This window comes from Plodia interpunctella, chromosome 29 (genome assembly GCF_027563975.2).
Source record: "Plodia interpunctella isolate USDA-ARS_2022_Savannah chromosome 29, ilPloInte3.2, whole genome shotgun sequence".
NCBI lineage: Eukaryota > Metazoa > Arthropoda > Insecta > Lepidoptera > Pyralidae > Plodia > Plodia interpunctella.
The window spans coordinates 152,078-161,377 of record NC_071322.1 but is presented as its reverse complement, the minus strand read 5'-3'; the positions used below and the strand labels follow the sequence as shown (position 1 = coordinate 161,377).

Here is a 9,300-nt window from a genome sequence, read left to right as displayed (position 1 = left end):
TGCACGCAACATCAAAGAAGGTTTCTTCCCGATTTTTTACTCTGACAGATTAAATCCTACTTCCAGTCTTATTCCAAACCGCTAGTTGCATCTGCATAAAACTTAAATCCTACGTATGGGCGCAATATGGGGGACATTTCACCCACAATACTAAACTTGATGCAGAAAAAATTATTATTTACCTACCATCGACACTGTTTTCTTTGAAACATCATTATAAAAGAAAGTCTGGTGTAACAATATATTATTTATTTCACGATACAAGTACATATGTAACAGAAACATCGATAACTATATGATAACCAATAACTGGATGGTTCCAGTATGGATGAATATGAATTGACACAGCTTGTTTTTTTATTTGAGATTTATTTAAATTAAAATATAATATTGTTACAACTGTTTACAGTCTCATAAATTTAATAAATACATATATTCTGTTAAAATATAGATTTGAAAATAATACATTTAATGTGTTATTTTGGTGATTGGTCTCTTTCATCTGTTTTCCCGACTTCTTCCTCAGCCGTTGACCGTCGGAGCCCAGGGTCCGTTATCATGCTATGTGCTCTTCTTGTATGTCTTTCTAAATGAGCTTTGCGAACAAATCTACTATTACATACACTACATTCATAAGGTTTCTCACCGGTATGTGTTCTTGAATGATATTTCAATGAGCCCCTTTGAGAAAATCGACTATGACAAACGTCACACTCATACGGTCTCTCCCCGGTGTGGGACCTCATATGTATGTCCAAATTACCTTTTAATGTAAATCTACTTTGACATATACTACATTTATGAGCTTTCTCACCAGTGTGTATTTTCAGATGAGATGCTAAGTTACTTTTAACACTAAACTGACTTCGGCACACATTACATTCATACGGTTTCTGTCCGGTGTGAATTTTTAAGTGATATATCAAATTAGTTTTATGAATAAACTGGCTCTGACATATATCACATTTATATTGCTTCTCCCCAGTGTGTGTTTTTAAATGATATTCCAAAGACCTTTTTACAGAAAATCTACTTTGACACATATTGCATTCATATGGTTTCTCGCCGCTATGTTTTTTCAAATGTCTGTCTAGAGCAGTTTTTTTTGTGAATCCACTGTGGCACGAGGGACATACATATGGTTTTTCATTTATGTGTACCCTTAAATGTGATGTTAAACCACTTTTAGACACAAAACTACGTTGACAAACATCGCATTCGTGATGTGACTCATCTTTCCTTGAATCTCTCGTCTGCAGCCGGTTCCTGTTGGTTATGTTCCCTTCAAGTCGTTTCTGTTTCTCAGCTGACAACTGAGCCGAAGCGCCATCTGCAAGTCAATTGATTGAAAATATTAACTGTCGTATAATCAAACTAAATACATCGTAACATCCACATTATTTTTATTATTATTACATGGATATGGGGGCACCAGCGCAAGCACAAAGGGTGGTCTACCCATTCTGGAACCACTTCAACCATTTCCCAAGTCCTCCACAAATAACTAATGAGATCGTGCAGTGGAGTAGAAAAAGCGGGATCTTTGACTGTCGATGGCCAAATTTCTTCAATTCAATTCAATTAAATTTGTTTATTTCGTGAACACAGGTTACATAATAGGTATAGTACATTGGAATGAGCTTCTCTATGTCCCGCCATAAGGCATACGAAATTTTTGTCATAGGCTTTACAAAATGAAGTTACATAATATATTTATACAATAAATGTCTACATAATTTATCTAATTGTCAGGTAGGTATACATTAAAAGATCAAATACCTTATTAAATTAATTGAAATTGTCATTTAGATATTCAGTAACAGAATAATAAGCTTGTTTGATAAGTAGCTTTGATAGTTCTCTCTTAAAGGTAGGCAAGTTTCTTTCGAGAAGAAATGAACATATATCCTAATATTTTAGCCAGAGTTGTGTGCTGGCTGCCTTATCATATATTTATTGCCGTCTCATCCATGTATGAGGAAACTGAAAGATATGACTATGTTTATAGTTTTCTCTTTCTATATATCTCTCTCTAGTATTATCTATAGCTTCATGGTGATGCTGGAGAGAGACAGAAACATACCTGCTCCGAGCTCTCTGCTTTCCTCTGTCGTGTTCAACTCTATTTTGGGTTCCAATAAGGGTTTATCTTCATGAATGTCAAGTTTCACATCATGGATGTTGACATATCTCACTTCTGAAGCCTGTAGATGACCTATAAAAATATTATATCTATATTATTTTAATTGACTCTCTATTGGGGATCTGGATGAAATAGTCCCAGTATGGGTGGACTGTGCGGATCACCATCTGCTGCCTACACAAGCATCCCCAAAAAGTAATACTTAAATAAAAAAGTAAAAAAACTTGGGTCTGTTTCATACTGTCATTTCTATATTTGTTACTTATCTTAAGGGCACAACCATGGCCCTATGCACTGAATCCACTCCAAAATTGTGTAGATGTCACATCGCAGTGTGAATGAATCACACAGTTCACATACAATTTTTGAGACGGACGGATTCAGTATCATATTCCTAAATAGTAATAAAGAAATAAATTACAATGAGTACAAGATTTTGCTTGCGGATCCACTTGTGTGAATTTTAATGGACCACAGGCGGAAAACCAAATAGAAGCTTGTAAAAAAGATCATACCAGCAGACTCAATTTTGATTGTAGTTTTGGTAACATCCAAATCTGTCTCAATTTTGCCAACATCTGAATTCTCCTTATAGTTCACAGTGTTGGTAATATTTGACTCAAACTCAGTTTTGACCTCTGGGTTGATAACATCTGACCCCAACTTAATTTTAATTTCAACAGTGGCAACATCGGTTTCCAGCTCTGTTTTGATTTCAACAGTCGCCGGTAGAATATCAGAACACTCCGCTCTAGAGCTGGACAGGGCTTCACAGACACCAGGCTGTGAAGACAACAAGATTATGAGTTTTACAAAGTTATTATACTATGATGATGATCCTCAGGAGTCACACCATCTATTGGTATACAAAAATCCGTCTAGTCGTTTTTGATCTGCAAAAGCTGTCTGTCTATTATTCAATTAATAAATAAACTGTTGAAGCACAAGATACTCACTCCATTTGACTCCATGTCTAATTAAACAATGCATTAGCAGCTAGGTAATTAACTAGTGTGTGTCTTGAAGTATGGAGATTTTTTCTTATCTGTTCTTAAAACTGTTGACTGAAGGTACAGACGACATTCTCATTGGATGTTCTTGTCTCATACAAATGTTTCTTTGGTTTCCTCTTAGCTGATGAGCGGCATTGTTTTAATGATTGCACACAAAATGTGGTGTGTGGTGAGCTGAGCACAAGACACTGTCTTAGTATCCCAATCTCAGGTACCTACCAGGTCCATAATATTTTTTTTCTGGTCGGAAACAAAAGAGATATAGAGCCAATACATCAACTTTACGTAAATATTTACTTAAGTTTGCGGCGAGGAAACCCCGGACAATAGTAGTTACTAATAAATAAAATGTCTAATAATGCACATGGCTTCAAAAATTACACAAAAACAATTACAATTTGTTTACCGATGGCGGTGGAATGTTACACACACTGTGTACATCACTTTCACGCAAGTATACTAATTACCACCATTGTTATAGTAAAACTGTGACACCTATAGGCACATTGTAAAATAATAATATTATTCAAGATTAAGTAGGTACCTAGGTAACCTACCTACAATAAAAAAAATACAATGAACACCGACAAAAATCAATCTTTTTCAATGATCTATCTTTTTTTTTTGTAACATTAAGTAAAGGCAAATGGATCTAGAGCACATACAGCCAATATTTTTGTTTAGTATACATATAGATAAAGAAAACTGATACATGTAGGAAGAAACCTACCTACCACGGCTACCTACCAATTCCATGTTTTCCATTGGCTATCTAGCTCACAGATTTACAAATGTAATGTTTTTATATCTGTGATCTAGCTAAAGTATGTTTTAACATTTTTATGAATTCCAACAGGCTGGCTGGCTAATGTATGTCTATACTTAGGTACGTACGTATTAAGGAACCATTTCAGAACCCCTCAATCGACTCTCAAAAATTAATAAAAGATCGACCAGTTCCCCCCGGCAGCACCCGTTCACGAGTTGACGCGTCAGCAGCCAGCCATCGCGAAGCTCAACCACAATAGAGGGAACCTCCCGACCCGATCCACGACGCCGCCACCGGTTTGACTATTTGAGTGTGCATGACATACTCGATCTCCATAATCTAACATAATAGATGTACCTATGTTACTTTCAGACACTTGAAGATCACAAATCACGTATATGTTTTACAAGTAAATGTCAAAATATATATATCCAGTTTAGAATACGGATAAGTATAAAGATAACTTTCACCCCGAAAATATAACTGCTCGTGTGGGAAATTCACGCAAGCGAAGCCGCGAAAATATGCTAGTACTTTGCAGATGTCCAAAACATATATTCCTTTAAACGGTGTAGTTTAAAAGCCTATGTGTGGTGTGACATACGGACGGACCTCAGGAAACAATAAGGGTTGTACAAGGAAACCTAAAAGAAAAAAAAACAATTTTCATGTGTAAAATAAAATATGTATTGCAATAATTTATTAAATAAATTACATATTAGCTAATATATTTAAAATTATCTACACTAAATAATTTACATTTATACTTAATAACAGTTATTTGCTAAAATACAATTTGTTTTACAGATAATTATGCGTTAGTAAGTTTGACGTAGGGAACAAAAGCATTCCCAACGAAGGTTGACGTCAGGCAGGCGGTAAAATTTTATTTTATAATTCAAAATAAATTTCGTTTTCGTCGCCTTTTGAGGATGCATATTTATGATGAGATTCATGAATCCCATCATGAATATGCAATTCTTAAAAATACGAAAGAATGAGAGAGAGAGAGAGTCTACTTTTATCTGCTCCCGATATTTGTTGAAGGTTTTTCTAATATATGTTTATGATGACTTACGTGCAGTCAATCGCAGATGGTTAAACGTAAGATTAGATTAATTCATGTACACCTGACGTAAGCAAAGCTGTACCCAGGTAACCAGCTGAGGTCGACTGCACCTGGATCTAGTCGGCAAAAATTTCGGGGTTTAGCCGTAACATACATATATGTATAACCATTGAAATTTTGTTTTGGCATTAACAAGTTGGCGCTAACCTATAGTTAAAATGTCTATACTTTGAGTTTGCGTGAGAAGCGGTTAAACTTTCTCGCTGTGAGATTTTAGATGCTTCAACAAGTTCCTTTTAGAGCTAGACCAATGAGGACACACGTCACACGCGAAGGGTTTCTCACCGGTGTGAGTTCTCACGTGATTCAACAAATCTGTCTTTTGACTATACCTACGTAAACACACTTGACATTCAAAAGGTTTCTCACCCGTGTGAGTTCTCATGTGCGCTATCAAGTGAATGTTCTGATTGAACCGACGCGGGCACACGCTACACTGGAAAGGTTTCTCACCTGTGTGCAGTCTGGCATGAGTTTTCAGACTACACTTCAGGCTAAACCGTTTCTCGCACACAACACACTTATAAGGTTTCTCGCCGGTGTGAATACGCATGTGACTTGTCAAGCCACCCTGAGCTCTAAACCTAGTTTGACATACAACACATTTATACGGTTTCTCGCCAGTATGAGTCCTCATATGGACTTGTAACATTTGCTTTTTACTAAATAATCTTTGACACGTGTCACATTTAAAAAGTTTTTGACAAACATTAGATTTCACATGAGAATCCAAATCGGCTTTTTCTTTGAAACGTCGCGTGCACATATCACATCCAAATGGAAAATCGTCTGTTCTATTTTGATCGTCACCGCTTTTAAATTTCTCACCAGTGTGAGTCTTTAAATGCAAACGCAAAGTGACGCTCTGACGGAACTGCTTCTGGCAAATATTACATTCAAAAGGTTTCTCGCCGGTGTGAATTTTCAAATGCGATTGCAAATTACTGCTTGTGACAAAGCGTTTTTGACAAACATTACATTCGAACGGTTTCTCACCAGTGTGGGTCTTTAAATGGTTACGCAAAGCACCATTCTGACCAAAGCGTTTAGGACAAATATTACATTGATAAGGTTTCTCACCAGTGTGAGACGTCGAGTGGCTTAACAAAGCATTTTTTTGGGTAAATCTACGTTGACACACGTTACATTCGTAAGGTTTCTCACCAGTGTGAGTACGTAAATGCCTCAACAGATTCCCTGTTTGGTTGAACTGAAGGTGACAGATGTGGCACTGGTAAGGTTTCTCGCCGGTGTGTGTTCTGGCATGGACCATCATGGCGGAATGCCGTTTGAATCGTCGCTGACAAACTTTGCACTGGTGCCGTCGGGGCGCTGTTGGCGAGTCCCGTCGGGACTTACGCCGTTTGGTTTTGCTTGTTGAGCCTTCAGCTTTCCTGTCAGCCCCAGATGTTGCTGGATCTAAGAATAAGATGCAACAATGACATTAACAAATTACTAAAAGTAAATCTAGGCCAATGAAATCTATTAAAATGCACTATCTCTCTCTCATCTGAGCGTTTTCCGGTTTCTTCCTCAGCCGGTGAGCTTCAGAGCACATGATCCGCTTTCCTAATAAAATCCTGTATCTAAGAGCATAATCTCTTGTGGTATTTTTTAACTAGTGCTATAAATTAAAAGACATTGATGAAAATGAGATGGCACTAGCCTGTCTCGATAAGAATAAAGAAGACAGAGAACAACATACCTTCCTCCTCTCTTTTCACTGTCAAATCCTTATTGCTTGGTGAATGTGCTACACTTATAGGGTCATTGTCATCGTCCGAGTCCCATTTGATAGCCTTTTCAGATTTAGTTGTAGTGACATCGTGTTCCACCTTGACCTGTACCTCGACAAAGTCTGGAATGATGTCGTAGCCGTCATTCTTAGTGATGGTCAGTGATCCACACAGCCCCACAGAGCTGCGGTCAATTTCTGACAACAATTTGTCAGTTATCTGCGAGCAAACAATCACTCGGTTAGTACACTGTTGCCGCGTCCACACTGACGTGGAGCAGTTGACTAAAATTCGACAGATTTGGTTTACATACTTGGGTGTTACACATCTATACATATATTGATAAACAGGAATCTAGTTTTTTTTTTCTTCTAAATTTTTGACAAGGCTTGAGCGCACTTTGTGTGACTATGTCAGCCTCGTGGGGGATCTCTAATATAAACTTATCTAGCTTTCATAATGCTTGTCCACAAGATATAAATGGATTTAGCCACCTGTGATAATGGACTGCTCAACGCTATGTTCAGCAATCTTCCAGCAAGACATGTATCAAGTCTTCCTCCTTGTTACACGCAGTACACAAATCTGCCCGAGACAGGAAGCTAGTTGCAGCTGTTTTTTTAAACAACAACGACACATTATTCACTTCTATCCACTAATCAAGTTTATTTTTAAAAGAGTTAGGTTATTGATGGTTCAGAAACTATGACCACCCGATTTCTGAGGAAGGGGGAGGAGGCTGTGCCTGTGTTGGTTTTTAGATAACGTGCCAGATATCATGCAGTGGTGTCTCCCACACCTACTGCCTATACTGCATTAAGGTAATATTGTATAGGCGGTAGGTATAATAGGGCTATCCAGATCTGAACAATGCAGATACAGTATTAAGTGATGATATTAAGTTTTTATCTCTCACGGGGAAAACAGAAACTAGAGTGATGAAAACTGAAAGGACACATTTAGCTGGATAATGGGCTTATTTAATTCTTATAAAAAGAAGTAAGAAGTAATGTTATCTGTCTGTATGAATGCCATAAACTTAAAGTCTACAGGCCTACGGCTACAGGACTGAATATTGTAAGATTTTCACAATAGATAGTGTGATTCCTGAGCAAGGTTTAGGCGTATCCTAATATTATAAATGCGAAAGTAAGTTTGTTTGTTTGTCACCTCTTCACGCTCTGTCTACTCAACCAATGTTCTTGAAATTTTGCATACATGTAGTTTGAAATATGGAGATGGGCACGGAAAATTAATGCGGGCAAAAGCTAGTAAGTTATAAATGGCTTTACTCAAGCGAATCTGTGATTACTAGTTAAATGAAGTGAATACCCGTGAATGTGAATATAACATTTCAGTAAGCAGAGCCTCAGCCCTGAGCGAGGTGAGCATCAGCCTGCGACACTTGCGGAGCTGAGCGTAGCAGATGTAGCAGGCAGACACGGGCCGCCCGTCCAGTGTGTGCAGCTGAAAGTGTGAGAACAGATATTTCAATTTTTATAGCTGTGTAGTGGCATGAAGCAAGAGCCTCCTTCAATTTTATCCAATTTAATCCTGGCAGGATCGCCATGTGTTTCTCATAGACTCTTATCTTTACATGACTAAACATACAATATACACTTATACTAACTTGTGCCCTAACCTGTGCACTCACAGGTCGGCACAGTTATAGTATGTTATGTATATGACACTAGCACTTGTCCGCGGCTTCGCCCGCGTTAATTTGAAACAAACATGATCTTCAATTTTCACCCGCATTTGGGGATTTATTTTTGAAAATATAGTAGCCTATGTTTCAACGTGGCTCTTTAACTACATGCATACCAAATTTCATAAAAATCGGTCCAGCAGTGTAGCTGTGAAAGCAGAACAGACAGATAGACTTTTGCATTAACAATATGGAAGTATGGATGTAAATAACAGCATGTTATTGCTTACAGTGATGTGAATGCATCTCAATCATTAAGTCATCTATATATATTAGATAATAATAATAAAAAGCTGCTTCTTTTCTAGTCGAAACAGCAGACAAATTATACTGGCATAGACCAGACCAGTTTGAGCAAGACAACAGATGATGTTGCTCATCTGTTGTCTTAATCGTATTCTCAAGTCGTCGGAGCAGGAGAGAGTAGAAGAATAACTGTACGTACAGTGGTACTGGTAAGCTTTTCGTATACCAGCTTCAGGGAGACGGGAATGGTCACCAGTCTCGCGTCCACAGCAAGACAAACACGGCAAGCAGCGACGGACGCCATTCTTAACAGAGAATATTTTTTCCCTAGCTGAATACGCAAGATATACGTCAAAAAGCTTGAATCATAAAATTATTTATAAAATTGTATGTTATGAATAAACATTTTTCTATTTAATCAAGTTTATTAATGCTAAATAATTACACTAAATAATAAGCGAATGAAATCAATTGATTGAATTGACTTGACATTAGTGAATTTGACAGTTGAGCTAAGCTAGCAAACGGACCATTGAGTTAAGCCATAGATAATGAT

General features: G+C 37.5%; 1 protein-coding gene across 1 annotated transcript; it reads right to left on the bottom strand.

Annotated features, from left to right (window-relative positions):
- Positions 1 to 233: 233 nt before the first annotated feature.
- On the bottom strand, positions 234 to 9,250 carry LOC128681915 (zinc finger protein 271-like). The gene is made up of 7 exons (XM_064436906.1): positions 8,944 to 9,250; positions 8,123 to 8,257; positions 6,760 to 7,009; positions 5,248 to 6,473; positions 2,659 to 2,926; positions 2,084 to 2,215; positions 234 to 1,330 (listed from the first exon to the last, which is right to left on the bottom strand). The coding sequence occupies exons 1-7, from the start codon at positions 9,046 to 9,048 to the stop codon at positions 477 to 479; spliced, it is 2,970 nt and encodes a 989-aa protein (XP_064292976.1). The 5' UTR covers positions 9,049 to 9,250; the 3' UTR covers positions 234 to 476.
- Between the last annotated feature and the right edge of the window lie 50 nt (positions 9,251 to 9,300).